The following is a 20946-nucleotide window of genomic DNA, read 5'->3' as shown; positions in this document are numbered from 1 at the left end:
AGCATGGTCTCGATCTCCTGACCTCGTGATCCGCCCGTCTCGGCCTCCCAAAGTGCTGGGATTACAGGCTTGAGCCACCGCGCCCGGCCGGTCTAAAATAATTTTTACTGCTTCCATGTAGGAGCCTAGAAATATTTGGTGGTGGCAGGACAAAGAAACAGAAGGTGAGCTTGGCTTGTGAGGTGAGAACTGGGAGAGAACGAGGAACAAAATGAAAACTCTGTGTGTGTAGACAGCAGTCAAGGAGCATGAATGAGTTCAAATGCAGCCTGATTCCCTCTGATCAGTGGATCCAAAAGAAAGGCAATATATTAGGCTATTTCATCATTTTCTTTGTTCATTTTCAAATAAATATCTCACATGTTTTAAGGAGCTTGCGCATCACAGTTTGTAACTTTTATAATATGCAAATTTTTTAAATTTTTTGAACAAAATATGGGTGCCTAGAAATAATAATAATATAATGTGCAAGTCAAATTTAGTGGTCCATAGGCAATTTTTGAAAAATCTAAATATCATTGTATTAATAAACCTGTAACTTGAGAACCACTGGAAAAGATCACATCGGTTATTGTTTAAATAGATTTCCAAAATAATTAGATCTGTTATTTAAAAATAAAAACAAATCTAGAGTCTAGAAGCGATTTTGATGACTGCCACCAGAGGGCACTGTAGCCTTTGTAGACGATCAAAACGCAGCCATTAAACACTTCCCAGCCACATGTTTATTTCTTTGAGAAGGCAACACTGCAGGACAGAAAATGAACACCAGTAGTATATTTCAACTTTTTTTTTCATGTCATTTTACTAGATATATATTGTTTTTCTTATTTTTATTTTTATCTTACAAGTCAACCTCAAAAACATAAAGCAGGAGAGAAATGAGCCATGCCTCTTTTTTCAGTTCAGAGGGGTAGCTGACACAGGATGAGAGCACAGAAAAACTTAAGCTAAGATTTCCACATTAATATCTTGCCCCCAAACACCATGCAGTGCTAAACGTCACATTCCCATCATGCAAGCACATTAAAATATATGGCGATTAAAACTCCTGGTTTTTATTTTACGGCATTTGCTGTTTCCATGGGGCACACTTCCTTTTTGGGCTAAAGGTTAAAAAAAAAAAAAAAAAAGTCAAATACAGAGCAGTTAAGTATCCTTACAGCAAGAGAACTATAAAGCTTCTTTCAATGAAGAATCCATTTCAATGTTTTCTAAGTGGTTCTGGGGTCATGTGGGGAAGAACTGAGATGTGCTGAAGAGGCAAGGGAATGTTTCCCGGCTCCACGACACAGAGAAACGTATGTCTGCTCAGTGTCTCATTCAAGGAGACGAGTGGCTTTCTGTGAGGAGAGAAATTACCCGCCTTCCACAGTCCATTTCATACAGGCTGCAAACATTTAGTTTCAGGGGCTTTTGTTTTCAACTATGTATTACAAAACCCTGGGCAAGGCAGTCATCTCCCAGTTCTAGGACTCGATTTCTCCTGTGAGGTATACAAAAAAAAACTGGAAGAGAAATAAATTGGAAAACCACAATCGGATATCATATTCTTGTTAGACTGAAGAACAAATGCCCCCTAAAACTTTATGTGGATACGGCAGCTTTTCTGTACTTAACATTACTCATTAAATCATGTATGTGGCTCTATCAAAATACTGTCTTTCGGCCGAGGGTGGTGGCTCACGCCTGTAATCCTAGCACTTTGGGAGGCAGAGGCAGGCGGATCACCTGAGGTCAGGAGTTTGAAACCAGCCAGGGCAACATGGTAAACCCCGGTCTCTACTAAAAATATAAAAATTAGCTGGGCGTAGTCCCAGCTACTCGGGAGGCTGAGGCAGGAGAATCACTTGAACCCGGGAGGCAGAGGTTGCAGTGAGCTGAGATTGCGCCACTGCACTCCAGCCTGGGCAATAGAGTGAGACTCCGTCTAAAAAAAAAAGTCTTTCTTACTAAGAGATAATGTACCTACGAATTTAAACATGGCTTAAATTTGAATAGCACTTCTTTTCAAGACTTAAAAACATTTTTTCTTTGAATCTGTTTCTGTGACATTGTTTGTGACTGCAGTGCTACCTGAGTAAATTATCATGATTACATGAAAAGCAATTAAGAGAAGAAGGTCAAAGGACCAACCTCTATTCACTAACTGGGGTCTCTGACATCTGACAGCACATGCCTCAAAAAGCAAACAAAATAAACACTCTTCATTTCTTTAAATACATGTTTTTCATCCAAGGATCTCACAGCACTTCCCAAGTAGTCTAACGTACAGAAAGAAAGGAAAGGAAACACAGCATGATTAGGTGAAAACTCAATCCACAGACAGCCCGGCAGCAGGTTGAGGCAGGGCCATTAGGAGGAGACTGTGCTCAAGCACAGAGGGCCCCTTACGTTTCAAACGGAGAATGTAGCCTAACAGCCACCAGGGCCGGCCCTATGCTGAACCCAGTGCAGTGAAACACACACTCCAGTCAAACTTCTTGGTTTCCTAGTGGGTTGTGTGCCAACAGCAACTTAACAAGGTAACAGGTGAAGCAAGGTGGGGGGCGGAGAGAAGGGAAAGGGCAGAGAGCCGCTGGGAGTCCTGAGACTCAAGTTCCCGCTTTACCACTTGGGGCTCTGGGCCAGGCACTTCACTGTAATAATCCACAATCATCTCACGTAGGGCGTGGGGCAGCGGGAGGGGGCTGAAAACACACCCATTTGCAAACTACAAAGTGCTGTGTAAATATAAGGCATGGGTTTCACATTGAAATCTGACTCCAGACACAATCTCTTTCTTACGCTTCCTGGAGTCTTTGTAATCCTATACTTTAGGAGTCTTTCTAGGCCTTTGATCCTACTCTGAGATTTGAGCTCTTGTGGCAAAGCTAAGAATTCTTTAAAGCAACAGAGGCCCTTCCAATGCAGGGCCTAGCATGTCTATTTGCAATGTATTAACCAGTGAGGGCATCCCATCAGGCTCCGTTCTGGATCTACACGCTAACAATAGAGGGAAAAGGTCCTCTTCACAACCCCAAAGAGGAGTCCTCTCCAAATCCTAATCTTTAGCAGGTGCCACAGATTTGGATCTACGTGTGCTGAGAGGTTCTCCACTTCCTTCCTGAGCAGCCATGGTTTTCTCTCTCATTCCACAGTTCACAGACACTGTAGAACTGGGTATAGGAGTTGGCCCTTGGACTCCATGAAACTACGCCATGCATTTCAGAGATGACCTAGTCTCAAGAAATATGCTGAAAGTAATCCAGTTTTCCCAATATTCTTTGGACCAGAAAAGTGGCATGAGGCCGAGAGAGAAGCCCAAGCCTTCCTACATTGAGTGTCATGGCAAGTGTCATCCACTCTCCCTCTCACTCCTGTCTATCTCCCCACCCACGTCTTAGTGTCCACAGCCTAGGCTGAGAACTCACAGAAGCAGCCCTACTTTGGAGTACAACCTGGTCAAAAGCAAAAGAATTTACAGGGGGAAAAACACGAATGAGCAGGCAATGGGGCTCCAGAAAGCCAGGTGCAAAATTGTGAAGTTCAGTTTTGCTTTCACTTTGGGAAGCTCTGCAGTCAGCTTTAACTAGCAAAGCGAAAACTTCTAGGCTAACGTTCTTGACATATCTTTGACAAATAACTTTAAGCCTTGGCTATGTAATCCCAGGGATCTTTTTTGCCTTTAAGTTTGAATGGTACTAAAGGAGTTTACATTGAAAGGCTGGGGAAATATGTCTTCAAGAGAAGCCAAAGGAAAGCATTCGAAGGTATTCACAAACCCTGCTCAAAAGTGTCTGGAGCTCTTCAATTTAAGAAAAACTGGAAGTCTACAGGTTGGTGTTGCAAACCAAAGAAAAATAAATGGAAAGGTACTTTGTGTCACACTGTTATTTCTGCTATTGTTATTTGCCGTTCCTTCAATACTCTTTACATTGCCAATCCTAAATAATTTCCCTTCTAGTATCTGCTAATCACAGAAAGAATCAGTAGTTTCCAGGGCCAAAAGGTTAAAGCACTGCTCTCCCAGACCAGGGCATCAGGGTGCAATCTGAGGATCCGAATGTTCCCTCCGTCAGGTCACCACAGGTCAAACTCATCTTCACTAGCTTCCCTAGGTGGAGAAGTACCCACATGTTTGCTGGGCCAAACTGATTGGCCTGGCCTCTTATCTTAGAGAAGCTTCTAGTAGCTTCTTGTTTTTTATTTTTATTTCTTAATGCTAAGGTTGTTTTCTGTTTCTTTGTTTGTTTGTTTGTTTACAGAGTATTAAAGCTTCTTAGTAAAGCTTGGGGAAATAACTATTTCCATTTTGTTTGCAGATATAATTCGAGTGGTTTCTTCCATTTGAATGTCAAGCCACACTTTGAAGCTATAAAACAAAATAGGTTATGTCAACAATTTGTTACGGGTAGGCAGGGCCAACATGGGTACTCGGTGGGTTGTGGTTATTCCTATGATGAGAAATATTCATGGTGATTAGTAAGGGAAGACTTTCATATTGTTTCTCTATGAGCTCTCTTTACCACAGTGATTTCCAAATTTCTATTAGTCTTTAATGAAAAGATGACATTAGTTGTGTTGCCTTTGATCTAAGGTTTGCAGGCATAAATGGCGCAAAGCTTAAAGTTTATTTAATAGAAAGGATAATCTAAGATGAAAATCCTTTTCTGGTTAAAAGAGTGACTGACAAGAGATAGAAATCTAAATGTAAGAGCTCATGGGGTTTGGGGTGGGGAAGAAAAAGAAAAATTATGAATGCATGCCCCATTTTTTTCCCACAAGATTTCCTGAGCATTCCTCAGACATTATAGTGCAACATCGTAACACCAGTGAATCAACAGTATTTCTATTTTTCTCAAGCAAAAAAGTCTAGACTCATCAAATATATACTAAGCACAATATATAATAGTATATCATCTTTTAAAACACTAGTAATTTGAACTTCTATAAATATATTTAAATAACAAACATAGATAGCTATTCACATAGCACACAAGTGACATATAAACATACAAAAATAAAACCATCATGTTTAACTCCTTTGTTGTTTCGGTGGGTTTTTGTTTTGTTTTTGTTTTTTGTGTGTTTTTTTTTTTTTTTTGAGTAAAGATATTAAAACAATTCAGATGCCAAAGTCATCTTGTCAATATTGATCCTGGGAAATCTGGATATAAATTCACACTATGTATAGGGATCACAGCCAAGGACAACAGCAGTAGACATTCTTTGCTGGACATATTACTATCTCCTACCGTTGAGTAGGAAAGTTCGAAGGGAGTAGAGGTCGCCAATTGTGATGAGATGTTTTCTCTAGCTGTTGTAAGGAAAGGAAACATTAATCAGATCCCCTAACCTGCACAAAGTGTGAAAACACTAAGCTGTCCTTTGAGTGAGTGGAATATGGAACACGCCTCCTCCTTCAGCTCTCCCACACGCCACTGTCTATCAGGTATTTCCCAACACGTGGAAAAGTCACCACCATTCTATACCAAAGGCAAGGAATTTTTGCCCTGCAACTGCTATGGAAAACATTCCTCCACTCAAAAAGTGATTTGGACCACACAGCTTCCCAGCCAAGTGGCATATGTACATTCTTCTTTTGAAAAACAGAATGTTTTCATGGACAATTATTCCTGGTAAAATTTGATTTTCGTCCATAGCATTCTCTGGAGAGCAAGGAACAGGACAGACATTTCTCACATCCCTCCTAGAGCCCTGCATCACCGTGAGCTCCCAGTAGGAACACAAAAAACGCCTTTCAACTGAACTCAATCATTCCAGTCTCAATGGATGCGTTACGACTGGAATGAGGAGCCCTGGTGTATTTGGTGATTATCTTCATGTAAGGTGCATCTTTAGATGGGAAGCTGATGCTTGAAGGACTGGGATTCAGTTTTCCTTTTAAGGAAAAATGTAAGCTTTTGCAATATCTTGAAGAGTTGCTCGTGATAAAATATAAGAGGATAAAACCCTGACTTTGTGTCTCAAATGGAATTTTCAACACAGGGAGAAGAAGGTGATTTCTTGAGTTCCTGGGGGGTGTCATCAGTGTCATCAGGGGAAGGCGAAGCCCGCTGCTGCTGATAGATGTCCTGGATCAGCAGGGTGTTCATGACTTTCCACTCTCTGTATTTCCTGGCTGTCAGCTTCGGGTCATCCAGCAACTGGTTAATCATGGCCAGATCATGTTCTTTACACTGTGCGAGTAGAAAAAAAGGGGAAGGGGGGATGTTGAGAGTGTCTTAATTTACATAAACCATCTTTAGCAACTCTTTTACAAGTACACATATACATTCACATAAAATTACCAAAGCATTTTTGCACGTTCATATTCTAATTCCCGCATCAAGCCTAACAGATATGACATTTGTTTGCATATGCTAGCCGCAAAGAAGTGAAGTATCCCACCCAAGAGTTGGTGGAAGAGCTAGACATATAGCAAAGGTCTTCTATGGTGCCTTTCCCTGATCAATCCATTATTCCACACTGCAGTAACAATTCTACCTTGGTGTGGGACTCATGCCTCCTAAAACTTATCACTGAAGGTATTAGCATTTCATTGACTATTCAAACTTCGCTAAGTAAAACTGGAACGTAACACTTTACCTAGGACATGAGGCAACATAAAATATATCTTTTAAGATTTTATTAAATTATCTTTATTTTAATAAATCCCATTAATTTAATTAATATACACAGACTAAATACACAGGTCATCTTTCTAGTCAAAGAAGAGGCTACTAACCTTCCATCAAAACAGTATGTATTCCAATAATATTAATAAACAACCTATTGGTGCTATTCCACTCTGCCTCCTCTGTAACCAATGACACACATTTCTGAAATGTCTAGCTCAGCTTAGAGTTTTCTATAGACAAGGAATGGAGTAAAAATAAGATGTTCATCCTCCATATTAAAAACAAATATTCAGCCCTGACAATTGTATCTCAAATCTATGCCTGTTTTCTCTATCCCTGACCATAGTCCTAAGAGTGGATATCCAGTTCAGTGTATCACACCTGATCTGCTGACACAGCCTCCTGAGCAAGACCACTGCCTCCAGTGCCCACATCAACTCCACCTCCACTTAGCAGAGCAAGGAGGCATCGAGATGCCGAGTCCCCCTCATGGATCTCCTTACACCAAAGGCTCTTCACCTGCATTGGCACCATTTGTTGATACTCTGCTTCCTTCTGACTTTCCAGTCTAATGTACTGGCGTGCATTTTCTCACCCACACAACACTAGCTCACACCTCCGTGTGGTTGTGCCACATGGAGACTCTTCCTTGCCTTTCTTCACCTGATAAACTCTAATTTCTAGAGTTTCTTTTACAGAGAACACTTTCCAATTTTTCTTTACGCAATTCTTTTCTTTTCTTTTTTCTTTTTTCTTTTTTTTTTTTTTTTTTTTGAGACAGTCTCACTCTGTTGCCCAGGCTGGAAAGCAGTGGCCTGATCTCAGCTCACTGCAACCTCCGCCTCCCAGGTTCAAGCGATTCTTCTGCCTCAACCTCCTGAGTAGCTGGGATTACAGGCATGCGCCACCACACCCAGCTAATTTTTCTATTTTTAGTAGAGACAGGGTTTTGCCATGTTGGCCAGGCTGGTCTCAAAATCCTGACCTCAAGTGATACACCCGCCTCAACCTCCCAAAGTGCTGGGATTACAGGCGTGAGCCACTGCGCCCGGCCCACCCAATTTTTCATAACCCGTAAATCTTACTCCCCTGAGGCATCACATTATAAAGGAAACCTCCCCCGCACCCCCAAAATTGGACTGATGAGCTTTTAAGCGTTTATGTTCTCGTGCCTTCCAGTGAAGCCCTCTGAGAACTTACCAATGTACATTTAGGTATTTACGGATAAGTCATGGCCCCTCTTCTAAAGCTTAAAGAAGATGACAAGAAACATTTCCTTCATCCCTGTATTCCCTGCACCTAACACAATGCCAAGTGCCATGTGGACATTCAACTAATGCATGTGATTGAACCACCCTTTTTGACTATACCCAGGAAAACATGTGTGAAGCTAAAACTTCACAACCACTACCAGCAAGTGGATTTTCACTACTCTCCGGTCATCACACTTTCACATCCCTTTTCTGGCAGTCTCCCAAATAACTATTTCAAAACCTCTTCTCATCTCAAACCCCCTCTCTCATCCTCACTCACAGCTGATGGCCTTGCTGTCTCTTTTTTGAGGAAACGGAAGCCATCAGAAGAGCACTTCTCCCAAGTGCCTATTGCCCATGAACTACATGGATACAAATATATGCTGCCTTCCGCCCTGTTCACAAAGACGGAGCATCTGTGCTCCTAGCAAAGCCCAGTCCATCCACTTGGGTACAATGGCCCCAACTCTCCTACTCGAGAAATTCATCCCAGCAATTATCTTCTCTCCTGTGACTCACCAACTTCCCAGATCCCCTCCAGCAGTTTCACTAGTATACATGTTCACTGTTATTTCTTCCATCTTAAAATTCGTCTCTGCCCCCAAATCCCTGTCCAGCTAATGCTCCACTTTCTCCCTGTCTCCAATGGCCCATTCTTCATAGATTCAGTCCCACCAGGCTTTGGCCCCCACCGTTCACCAAAACTGCTCTTGTGAAGACCATCAGTGACCTCCATGTTGTTAAATCCATAATCCATTAAATCAATGTTAAACCAATGATCCAACTTCAACTTATTTATCAGCAGCACCTAAACCTATTGACTACTCCTCCTTCTTGAACACTTTCGTCATTGTGCTCCTGTGACACATTCTCCTGATTTTTCTTGTCCCACAATTGCTACTTACTCTCACCTTGGTTTTTGGTTCCTCCTCATCATGCCACCTCTTCTCACTGGAGTGTTCTAGAGCACCAGCTTGTATGCTCTTCTCTGCTCTATCTATGTTCATGCTCTTGGTAATCACATGTAATCTCTCCCACTCTCCTATGTGCTGAGGGTCCCAAATTTATATCTCTCCTTACTTCTCCCCTGGACTCCACCATCATTTGTCTAAACTTCCTCTTCAGTAGTTCCACATCAATCCCTAAAAGGCATCTCAAAAATAACATATCTAAAGCTAAGTTCCTCTTATTCTCTTCATCCCCACCCAACCCACTAACTTCCAATACACACCAAACCCTATTCCTAACGTAGTCTTCCACAAAGCACTTAATGGTAACTCCGTCTTTCCAGCTGCTCAGGGCAAACACTGGAGTCATTTTTGACTCCTTCTATCACACCCAATCCACCAGCAAAGCCTGATGATTCTACCTTCAAACATGACACAAAGCATGCCATCCCTCTGTTCAGAACCTTCCAGAGGGTCACTGTCTTACTCCAAGTAGAAGCTGGTGTTTGCAATGGCAATGAGGTCCTCAGTGGCTCGAATCCCCGTGTCCCTGGCACACTGCTACTCTCCCCATGCTCCATCCCCACTACATCACAGCTACCCTGACCTCCCTGCTCTTCCTTAAATGCCCTAGGCACACTCCTGCCCCAAGGTGTTTGCATTTTTGGCCTCAGAAAACCTCAAGCCTCATTCCCTTTCCTTTTTCAGATTTTATACCAATTATGTCTTTCAAGGAGGCCTTTCACGTCTTTCCTATTTAAATATCAATTCCTCAATATTTTATATCCCCTCTCTTTTCTATTCTTTATCAAATCTATCATCACTTATTATATTATAAAACTTAATAGTCAATTATGCTTGTTTATTCTCCTACTAAAACATAAGCTTCCTGAAGGCAGGCCTTTTGTCTCATATGCCCACTGCTATATAGCCCCAAGTGCCTGAAAGAATGACTGACACATGTAGACATCTGCCGAATACTTGTTGAAAAAATGAATATATAAAATAAGAAATAAATGAATAAATGAATTACCCATTTGCTTTTTATTCTCTTTTGCATTCTGGACCCTATTTGGAGTCTGAGGAAATCCTTTCCATTAAACAAATAAAGTAGATATAGATAGATTTATAGATCAATAGCTGGATAGATAGATAGATAGGCCATTAGATAGATAGATAGATAGAGACAGACAGACAGAAGATAGACATATAGATGGATAAAGATACGAAACCTTCCTTCCAAAATGTAGAAAAAATGGTGCAGTAGGAAAGCAGATGGATTGTTTATAGAAAGTTAGACAGGGCCAAAAGAGCATATTTCTTCTCTCTGAGTTTTCAATATCTACGCTTCCAAAACAACTTTTCCAAAAAAAAAAAAAAAGCTTTCTTCCTCTGCTATCACCATAGTGCTATTAATGTAAAGTTATTTAAAGAGTTTTATTTTGTTCTAAAGAAATTTAGACATCTGCTTCAGAGGAAGATCCTAATTTTTTATATTAAAAAACTAAATAAGATCTTTGAAGGTTAATAAAAATCAGGGAAATTGACTTTGAAAAAGCAAACATGAATTAACCCTTCTTTTACATCTAATAAAATTTTTAGAAAAGGGTCTCTTCAATTTTGGGCATTAAGCTGACACTTCTCATGTGGCTTTTGGCTCTAAGCAGTTCAAATTTTTTACCATTTGGCTCAAATCTGTGTTAGTTCTTTCACGGATGAAAGAAAAAAAAATGTAGACAATAATACAGAAGAAGGAAATTAATGACAACAACAGAACCTTCCATGCTCCTTCCTACACCGGGCACCCTGGGGCTGGGCCTCGTCCAGCAGCCCAGCTTCTCCTGGATGGCGCAGGAGGCTTTGGGAGGGCTTTGAACTGCTTTCACAACATCCGCTCTGCTTTCTGGCAGGCAAGCAAGGTTTGGCAGGGATTCCAAAAATATCATGAAAGAGAGAATGCTGTACTTTCAGTTTTTACTCCAAATAGTCAGTGCGTGGCTTGACTCAAGACCTAAGCTTTGGAAATGTGTTCTACCAGAGCAGCTATGGGAAGAGGAGGTTCACCGCTCTTGTGACATAGGTCAGAGTAACTCAGAGAGAGTTTCAGTTGGACCCATTAATCATTCCATTAATAATTTATTTTAAAATAAAAACAGGCTTAGCCAAAAGTCAGTGAACGGTGAGCTGTTAGAAATTCCTAAATATATGTATTTCGTGTACAACATAATACGATCAACTTTTGCTCAAGGTCAACTTGGAAGTTCGCTCAACTTCCTAGAAGAATTTCCCTGAAGTGCGTTCATTCCAGCACTATCCCAGTGCAGGGATTTTTCTTATTTACGGAATGCGCCTATGGCAAATATAAACATTATTGTTAAAACAGTTTCCTTGTTTCTGCATGAAATCTGTTGTCTTTGCTTGTCCACACTCCTACTTTGAAGCTTTTAAAAAATAAACATTTCCTCTGTGTGTGATATATTCTCTGTGCAATACATAATACTCAGAGAGAAGTGCACAAATAGAAAAAATGTGCTTAAAGAATTATCACAAAATAAACACTTCCATACAACTACTATCGAGGTCACAGAAGGACCCGCAGCCAGCACTCAGAAGCTCCATTCACATCCCCTCTCAGTCCCATCCTCTCCTCTTCCTCAAAGGCAACCACTCTCTTGACTGCTTTGAATTTTAAAAACAATTAGAAGTAATTATTATACCCTTCCAATATGAACATGCACACATGTACCAAGTTCTCTCTCTCCTTTGAATAGGTTGACGTGCTTTGCTTTTGTTTGGCTTCTTCAGCAAGACCAATTTCCACATCAGCATATCCTCTTACTTCCTGAGGTTAATAGGACTGCATGACATGGGTCGTGTTGTATTTCATCAGCCCCCAGCACTACACTTTGGGGAAGCCTAAGGGATCTATGGAAAGAGTTGCTTCCCACAAATGTCCAGAGAGAGCAGTTCCCCAGCTGGGTGGGGCAGGCAGCCCTGATCGGGCCCCTAATCTTCTCTGCTTCCTGGTATTCAAGGCCTTGTGTAATCTCCTCCCTGAAGACGAGATGACCTAATGACTTGCTTCTACTGAATAGAATGCTGCAAAAGTAATGTGATGTCATTACTGCCACTAGGTTATAACCCATCTCACTCACTTACTCTCACTGTGTTGCTTGCTCTGAAAGAAGCCAGTTTCCAAGTTGTGACCTGCCCTATGGAGAAGCCCACATGGCAAGGAACTGAGGGTAGCCTCTGGCCAACAGCCAGAAAGCAACTGAGACCCTCAGTCCAACAACCTGAAAGGAGCTGAATCCTGCCAATGACTACGTGCAAGGGTTTAGAAACTGATCCCTCTCCATGGAGGAATGAATGCAGCCCCACCTGACACCCTGATCACAGCCTTGTGAGAGACCTGGGGGCAGAGGCATTTCACCAAGCCACACCCAGATTCCTGGCCACAGACACTTTGAAATAATAAATGCTGATTGTTGGAAGTTGCTAAGCTTTGGGCTAATTTGTTGCCTAGCACTGGATAACTGATACACTGACAGAAAAGCAAAAGCTGCTGAATTCACCAGTGACATGGTCATACTGCATGGAGAGCACAAGGTCACAGAGACCCATAGTGAATGGTAACACTAACTCTTTTCACAAACTTGGCCCCACAGTGGCCAGGTGAGGGCATGGTGCCTGTAAAGATCTAAAATCCTGAGTCTGCTGCCCTGTGGAAGGCCTGAGGCCACAGCCTTTTTCCTTCTACTAATGACTCAAAATGCACATGCTCTCCTTGGCCTCTACTTCCTGCTTCTCCCAACATGGACGACAGCTTATTATCCGTTGACAGACGTTCCACTTCCTTGAATGTCCTTCTCTTGTTATTCATTTCTTCCTGACTCATGGACTTCGTGACAGTGTTTCTAATGCCCCCAGTGAGTCACTTTCCCCCTCAGGCCACCAAAGCACCCTGAGCACATCTCAATCGTAGTATTTTTGCACTTCATTTCAATCATGTATTTGTTTTCCTCTGTTTCTACACCCAGTAGAGTCCATTCAGTGGTCCCAGTCACCTAGAGTAGTGGCTGGTACATAGTAAGAGTCAGGAAACACTTGCTCAGTGAAAACTTTACTCACTCATATCAGCTATCACAGACAAAGAAGACAGTAAAATCTCAATACACGATGACATATTACATTGAATAATCAAACATAGTCATCAGCTTTGTACATACTGTGAAATGGCGGCCAGTGATATCTTTTATTATCAATAAAAATGTTAATATTAAATAAGAGTGAATTTCTCTGCATTTGTATTCTCTTCGTATAATTAAAATTCATTTTTCTTTTTCCATTCCAGCCTCATTTTTGCAGCCTTTTAGGGTGTTCAGATGTTCTACTGACTAACTGGGACGCCTGACTAAGAGCCACTCAGCCTGCCTTTGTAGCCTTGTCCTTTCAATTGCTGACTTTTCTTCCTGAAAAATGACTCAAGTTCTTAATGCCAAAGGCCATAGACAAAACAAAATTCACTTACAGATTTTATCAAAGCTTTTCAGATAAATCGTCTGCTAAATCAGGACTATTCGACAAAGTATCCTAGCCTCCACCTGTTCATGCTATAATCTAAATGTGAAAGCAGGACACTTTTGTTATGAAGAACCATTTCAGCTCAGGGAGGCTCTGAAAATAGCTTCAGTACTTCCTGTACACTGTCCCTTATTCCCATTGTGAAAACATCTGCTGGTCTATTACCACAGAGTGTGTACTTCCCACTGTCGGGCTCTCACGGTGCTCCTTGGCTGCAATGCCCACAGCTGACAATCACTACATCTTTGATGCAGCTGAAGTCGACATTTTCTTCCGGATGTAGTCCTGAAGAATGGCACCTTGCATGAATCAGATGAAAACTCGAGATCTTATTTATACGACTGTTTAGTCTCACCAGTTGATGGTCTCTGTCTCTCATCAACATTTATTGAACCAGGTACTGTGCTAAGTATAAGGGTTACCAAAAAAATTATGCATGGTCCTTGTTGTCTAGAAGTTTAAAATTTGAAATTTTATACCAGAGTGAATGCAAAAATCAAGGCCTATTGTGAAAAACTGCCTTGGGCGCTACCGTGTGAATGTCCTAGTGTTTTAAGAATGTCAAGGTCATCTTACCCTATAAAGATTATATTTACATTTACGGCCCTTCCTTGCACCCACACAAACACGCTGTGATTAGCAAGAATCTCTTTGCAGAACTAGCCATTCCTTGCCCCACATCCATAGAGTTCATCCACAATTTGAAATTTTGTTACCTTTAATGTGCTATTCAATGTTCGGATTTTGTGGAGTTTCTCGTTTATAGATGGATTTTTACACCGCTTAACAAAGGATTTTCTCAACTCCTTTTTAGTTGAAGGCCGCCGGTCCCCAAGAGGAGATAGACTAGCTTGCTCTAACGATTTGTACAGCTTCTCCATTTCGTCATCTTCGGACACTTTTATCTCTTCTATTTGAAAAAAAGAAAGAAAGAAAGAAAGCAATAACAATTAACCCAGTAAAAAAAAATCAGAGAGAGAACATTCAATACTGTGGTCCTAAGGCATGGCCCTGCTGGCACCCTCATCTCCGACTTCTCTCCAGAACTGAAAGACAATAAATGTTTGCTGTCTAAGCCACCCAGTTTGTGATACTTTATTATTGCAGAGTCATGTTCCCTGTGAAGGCACCAGGGAAGGAGTTATTCCAAGCCTCTCTCCTGTCTTCAAATGGTTCAGATCACCTGAACTCAGGAGTCTGAGACCACCCTTGGCAACACGGTAAAACCCGTGTCTACTAAAATACAAAAAAATAGCTGGGCGTGGTGGTGTGTGCCTGTCGTCCCAGCTACTTGGGAGACTGAGACATGAGAATCACTTGAGCCCAGGAGGTGGAGGTTGCAGTGAGCCAAGATCACACCACTGCACTCTAGCTTGGGCTACAGAGTGAGACTCTGTCACAAAATCAATAAATAAATAAAAATCAAAAAAGTGGAAAAAAAATATATATATATATATAAAAAAATCTAAACCAGGTACTGGTGAAACTCAGTGGGGGAGTGATTCATCCTGAGGCAAAATTCATCTCCATCTTTAAACCCATGCAAGTAGAAAAATATCTGCTTCTAAAATACAGAGCGTGGGACAAATAAGCCCTAGCAAACGATACCCATGCTAAAGTTTGAGAACTACTGCCCTAGATGATTGCTTAATGTCCTTCCCAGAACTACCCTTGGAGAGAAGAAACCTGTCTGTGGTCTGTGGTTTTGAGTAGAAAGTGATCATTCCTCATCTTGCCACACAGACTCCGTCTCACTTCCTAACCACACTTTGCCAGCCTCGGCCCACATGACTGCAGTGAAGCCACTCCACCATAGGAACTACTGGGGACCATGTGGACTAGATGAGGCCAATGGCAGCTCCACCATTCTGGCCACAGTCACTGATTCAGAGATAAACATGTATCTCAGGTCAGGCCATCTGGGGCCAAGGAGACTCAGTTCCAAGACTTTGGAGTATCAGATAAGTAATCTCTCTTTTTTCTTAAGCTGAATGTTGTGATAGTGTGAGCTGGAAGCTTCCAGGAAGCATCCCAAGAATAATGACATGGGAGCCAAAATTCTGACACACAGATTGGATGATACCATTGGAGCCCTCTCAGCCTATGGGAGCTAATATGTTACCCATGTTAAGCTACCCCGGGTTTGCTTTTCAATCATATGCACCTGGATGGGCCTCAAATGATACAGAGGTTATTCAAAGAAAGTCTTCATCTTTTGATGTTGCTGTAATTTCTCACTAAAAATGTTAGTCTGTTATTCCTTTATTCCCTGAAAATAAGCTTGGGAAAGAAATACAATAAGATTTATTTTTCCACCACATATTCCTTAATGTTTATATGTTTCACTTCCTGTCCAAAGAACCAGCCTGAAAGAGGACTCTATAGAAAGTATGGCATTAGAGGAAATGGAAAAACAGCCTCTCCACTGGGTAGAGAAAAGCATATAATGGTAACCTAGGAGCATCAAAACCAAGCAAACTTCACATACCTTAGAGTTTACTCCTCTATGATTAGAAATCTTTACACAAGAATTAGTTGCCCCCCATCCATCCCAGAAAGTCACCAATACTCTTTCATAAAACAGAAAGCAAAGATGATGCACTCACTTCATAGCTGAGTTAAAGTGTTCGTCAGCACAGTGTCTTTATTCTCAACCAAATCGTCTCACAAAAGGGAAGAAAATACTCAAAACTACATCGGAAGACAACAAGATTTTTGGCTCAGGCCATGTGCACACATCAAAAGTGGGCTTTTGTCAATAAGCACATGAAAAGATGTTCAATATCATCAGTCATGAGGGAAATGCAAACCAAAACCACCATGAGATGTCCCTTCAACCCCAGGGTGGCTACAATTAAAAAGACAAACAGTAAGTGTGGGTGAGGATGTGGGTAAATTGGAATCCTCATACATTGCTAGTGGGAATGTAAAACAGAGCTGCTACTTCTATTTTATTTTATTTTATTTTATTTTATTTTATTGTTTAGTTTTTAAAGACAGGGTCTTGGTGTGTCACCTGGGCTGGAGAGCAGTGGCATAAGCATAGCTCATTGCAGGCTTGAACCCTTGGACTCACTAGATTCTCCTGCCTCAGCCTCCCAAGTAGCTGGGACTACAGGTGCATGCCACCATGCTCAGCTAATTGAGTTACCACTTTAGAAAATAGTTTGTCCATTTCTCAAAGTGCTAAACATGGAGTTTAGCATGTGCCCCAGCAATTCCACTCCAACATAAATACCCAAGAGAATTGAAAACATATATTCACACAAAAATTGTACATTGTTCACAACAGCATTATTCATAACAGACTAAACGTGAGAAAAAGCTTAAATGTTCATCAGCTGATGAAAGGATAAATAAAATGTGGCATCTGCACGTGACAGAATAGTATTCAATAATTAAAATAAATAAAGTACTCAATTGTCCACAATACTTCAACATGGGTGAACCCTGAAAACATTTTGCTAAGTAAAAGAAGCCAGTCACAAAAAACCACATATTGTGTGATTCCATTTATATGAAATGTCCAGATTAGATGAACCCACAGAGACAGAAACTAGAATAATAATTGCCTGGGGTCTGGGAGGGAACAAGCAGGAATGGGGAATGGTAGTTAATGTGCAGGAATTTCTTTTCGTGAGGCTGAAATGTTCCAAAATTAGATTGTGATGACAGTTGCACAACTCCAAATATACTAAAAACCAATGACCTGTACACTTTCACGTGTGAATGTTATGATATGTGAGATATATTTCAATAAAGCTATAAAAAAGTAGTCATTTATGAGATTGTCATGAGAGCTGATGCTACATAGCAGAAATACTAAGCGTGGCCACAGTTCTGGGGAAAAGTCTTAAGGAAGTTAAGTGAAAAGAAATCTGACTCCTAAAGGGGGGCATTAGGATTGAGGACTTGGAGTTTTCAGTTTTAAGACACATAGTTATTTTACATGTCCTTTTAAAAAAAAATACAGCTAACAAGGTAGAATTCTACTTAGATTAAAGCAAAAACACATAGCTTTCAATACCACAGTATTTTTGAGTTAAGGAATATATGTTGGCTGGGCATGGTAGCTCACACCTGTAATCCTAGCACTTCGGGAGGCCAAGGTGGGTGGATCACTTGAAGTCAGGAGTTCGAGACCAGCCTGGCCAACATGGCGAAACCCTTTCTCTACTTAAAATGCAAAAATTAGCTGGGCATGGTGATAGATGCCTGTAATCCCAGCTACTCCGGAGGCTGAGGCAGGAGACTTGCTTGAACCCCAGAAGTGAGGTTGCAGTGAGCCGAGATTGCACCACTGCACTCCAGCCTTGGGTGACAGAGTGAAACTCTGTCTCGAAAAAAACCAAAACAAAACAAAACAAAAAAAACATCAACAAGCAAACCGAACAAGAGTATGACAAAGATAAATAGAACGGTTTCTTTACATTTCTCTGTGTTCACCAAGTAGCTACATTGTGCTACTAAAGACTGTGATAGAAAACAACTTACCAATTGAGCCACTAAAAGAAAAAATAATATTTTTGACTAAAACAATTCGTTTGTAATTATGTCACAGTAACAATGATTATCATTGCTTCCAAGATGGCTAAATAGGAACCGCTCCGGTCTACAGCTCCCAGTGAAATCAATGCAGAAGACAGGTGATTTCTGCATTTCCAACTGAGGTACCTGCTTCACCTCATTGGGACTGGTTGGACAGTGGGTGCAGCCCATGGAAATCGAGCTGAAGCAGGGCGGGGCATCGCCTCACCCGGGAAGTGCAAGGGGTTGGGGGATTTCCATTTCCTAGCCAAGGGAAGCCATGAGTAACTGTACCTGGAGAAACGGTACACTTCTATCCAAATACTGCGCTTTTCCCCTGGTCTTCACAACCAGCAGACCAGGAGATTCCCTCCCATGCATGGCTCAGCGGGTCCCACACCCATGGAGCCTTGCTCACTGCTAGCACAGCAATCTAATATCATCCTGGGATGCTGGAGCTTGGCAGGAGTAGGGGCGTTCACCATTGCTGAGGCTTGGGTAGGTGGTTCTATGCTCACACTGTAAACAAAGCAGCAGGGAAGCTTGAACTGGGTGGAGCCCACTGCAACTCAGCAAGGCCTACTGCCTCTCTAGATTCCACCTCTGGGGGCAGGCCAAATCTGAACAAAAGGCAGCAGACAACTTCTGCAGACTTAAACGTCCTTGCCTGACAGCTCTGAAGAGAGCAGTGGTTCTCCCAGCACGGCGTTTGAGCTCTGATAATGGACAGACCACCTCCTCAAGTGGGTCCCTGACCTCCATGTAGCCTGACTGGAGCCTCGCCTCCCAGAAGGGGCTGACAGACACCTCATACAAGTGGGTGCCCCTCGGGGACGAAGCTTCCAGAGGAAGGATCAGGCAGCAATACTTGCTGTTTTGCAGCCTCCGCTGGTGATACCCAGGCAAACAGGGTCTGGAGTGCACCCAAGGGCAAACTCCAACAGACCTGCAGCTAAGGGACCTATCTGTTACAAGGAAAACTAACAAACAGAAAAGAATAACATCAACATCATCAGAAAGGACAACCACACCAAAACCCCATCCATATGTCACGAACATCAAAGACCAAAGGTAGATAAAACCACAAAGATGGGGAGAAACCAGAGTGGAAAGGCTGAAAATTCCAAAAACCAGAGTGCCTCTTCTCCTCCAAAGGAACACAACTCCTCACCAGCAAGGGAACAAAACTGAGTGGAGAATGAGTTTGACGAGCTGACAGAAGTAGGCTTCAGAAAGTCAATAATAACAAACTTCTCTGAGCTAAAGGAGCATGTTATAACCCATCGCAAGGAAGCTAAAATACTTGGAAAAAGATTAGATGAATGGCTAACTAGAATAATCAGTGTAGAGAAGAGTTCAATGACCTGATGGTGCTGAAAACCACAGTACAAGAACTTGGTGAAGCATACACAAGCTTCAACAGCCGATTCGATCAAGTGGAAGAAAGGATATCAGTGATTGAAGATCAAATTAATGAAATAAAGCAAGAAGACAAAATTAGAGAAAAAAGAATGGAAAGAAACGAACGAAGCGTCCAAGAAATATGGGACTATGTGAAAAGACCAAATCTACGTTTGACTGGTGTACCTGAAAGTGACGGGGAGAACGAAACCAAATTGGAAAACACTCTTCAGGATATTATCCAGGAGAACTTTCCCAACCTAGCAAGGCAGGTCAACATTCAAATTCAGGAAATACAGAGAACACCACAAAGATACTTCTTGAGAAGAGCAACCCTGAGACACATAACTGTGAGAGTCATCAAGGTTGATATTAAGGAAAAAATGTTAAGGGCAGCCAGAGAGAAAGGTTGGGTTACCCACAAAGGGAAGCCCATCAGACAAACAGTGGATCTCTCTTGGCAGAAACCCTACAAGTCAGAAGAGAGTGGGGGCCAATATTCAACATTCTTAAAGAAAAGAATTTCCAACACAGAATTTCATGTCCAGCCAAACTAAGCTTCATAAGTGAAGGAGAAATAAAATCCTTTACAGACAAGCAAATGCTGAGAGATTTTGTCATCACCAGGCCTGCCTTATAACAGCTCCTAAAGGAAGCACTAAACATGGAAAGACACAACCGGTACCAGCCACTGCAAAAACATGCCAAATTGTAAAGACCATCAATGCTAGGAAGAAACTGCATCAATTAACGGGTGAAAAAAACAACTAGCATCATAATGACAGGATCAAATTCACACATAACAATACTAACCTTAAATGTAAATGGGCTAAACGTCCCAATTAAAAGACACAGACTGGAAAATTGGATAAAGAGTCAAGACCCACCAGTGTGCTGTATTCAGAGACCCACCTCACGTGCAAAGACACACATAGGCTCAGAATAAAGGGATGGAGGAAGATCTACCAAGCAAATGCAAAGCAAATAAAGCAGGGGTTGCAATCCTGGTCTCTGATAAAACAGACTTTAAACCAACAAAGATCAAAAGAGACAAAGAAGGCCATTACATATGGTAAAGGGATCAATTCAACAAGAAGAGCTAACTATCCTAAATATATATGCACCCAAGACAGGAGCACCCAGATTCATAAAGCAAGTCCTTAGAGACCTACAAAGAGACTTAGACTCTCACACAATAATAATGGGAGACTTTACCACCCCGCAGTCAATGTTAGACAGATCAACAAGACAGAAAATTAACAAGGATATCCAGGACTTGAACTCAGCTCTGGACCAAGTAGACCTAACAGACATCTACATAACTCTCCACCCCAAATCAACAGAACATACATTCTTCTCAGCACCACATCACACTTATTCTAAAGTTGACCAAATAATTGGAAGTAAAACACTCCACAGCAAATGTAAAAAAATAGAAATCACGACAAACTGTCTCTCAGACCCCAGTGCAATCAAATTACAATTCAGGGTTAAGAAACTCACTCAAAACTGCACAACTACACAGAAACTGAACAACCTGCTCCTGAATGACTACTGGGTACATAACGAAATGAAGGCAGAAATAAAGATGTTCTTTGAAACCAATGAGAA

The 20946-nt window shown here is 41.6% G+C and overlaps 1 protein-coding gene across 1 annotated transcript in view; it reads right to left on the bottom strand.

Moving 5' to 3' along the window:
• Nucleotides 1-4202: 4202 nt before the first annotated feature.
• Nucleotides 4203-20946, bottom strand: part of LOC105532569 (interactor protein for cytohesin exchange factors 1) — a 50505-nt gene continuing 33761 nt past the window's right edge. Inside the window, exons 2-3 of the mRNA XM_011970736.1 lie at nucleotides 14124-14317; nucleotides 4203-6182 (exon numbers count right to left, since the gene is read on the bottom strand). Coding sequence (XP_011826126.1) covers nucleotides 5970-6182; nucleotides 14124-14317 — 407 coding nt within the window. The 3' untranslated portion in view covers nucleotides 4203-5969. The remainder of the gene's footprint in view (nucleotides 6183-14123; nucleotides 14318-20946) is intronic.

Source organism: Mandrillus leucophaeus, unplaced genomic scaffold, assembly GCF_000951045.1.
Source record: "Mandrillus leucophaeus isolate KB7577 unplaced genomic scaffold, Mleu.le_1.0 Scaffold1209, whole genome shotgun sequence".
NCBI lineage: Eukaryota > Metazoa > Chordata > Mammalia > Primates > Cercopithecidae > Mandrillus > Mandrillus leucophaeus.
The sequence above is the reverse complement of the archived record's forward strand: the minus strand, read 5'-3'. Positions and strand labels throughout refer to the sequence as shown.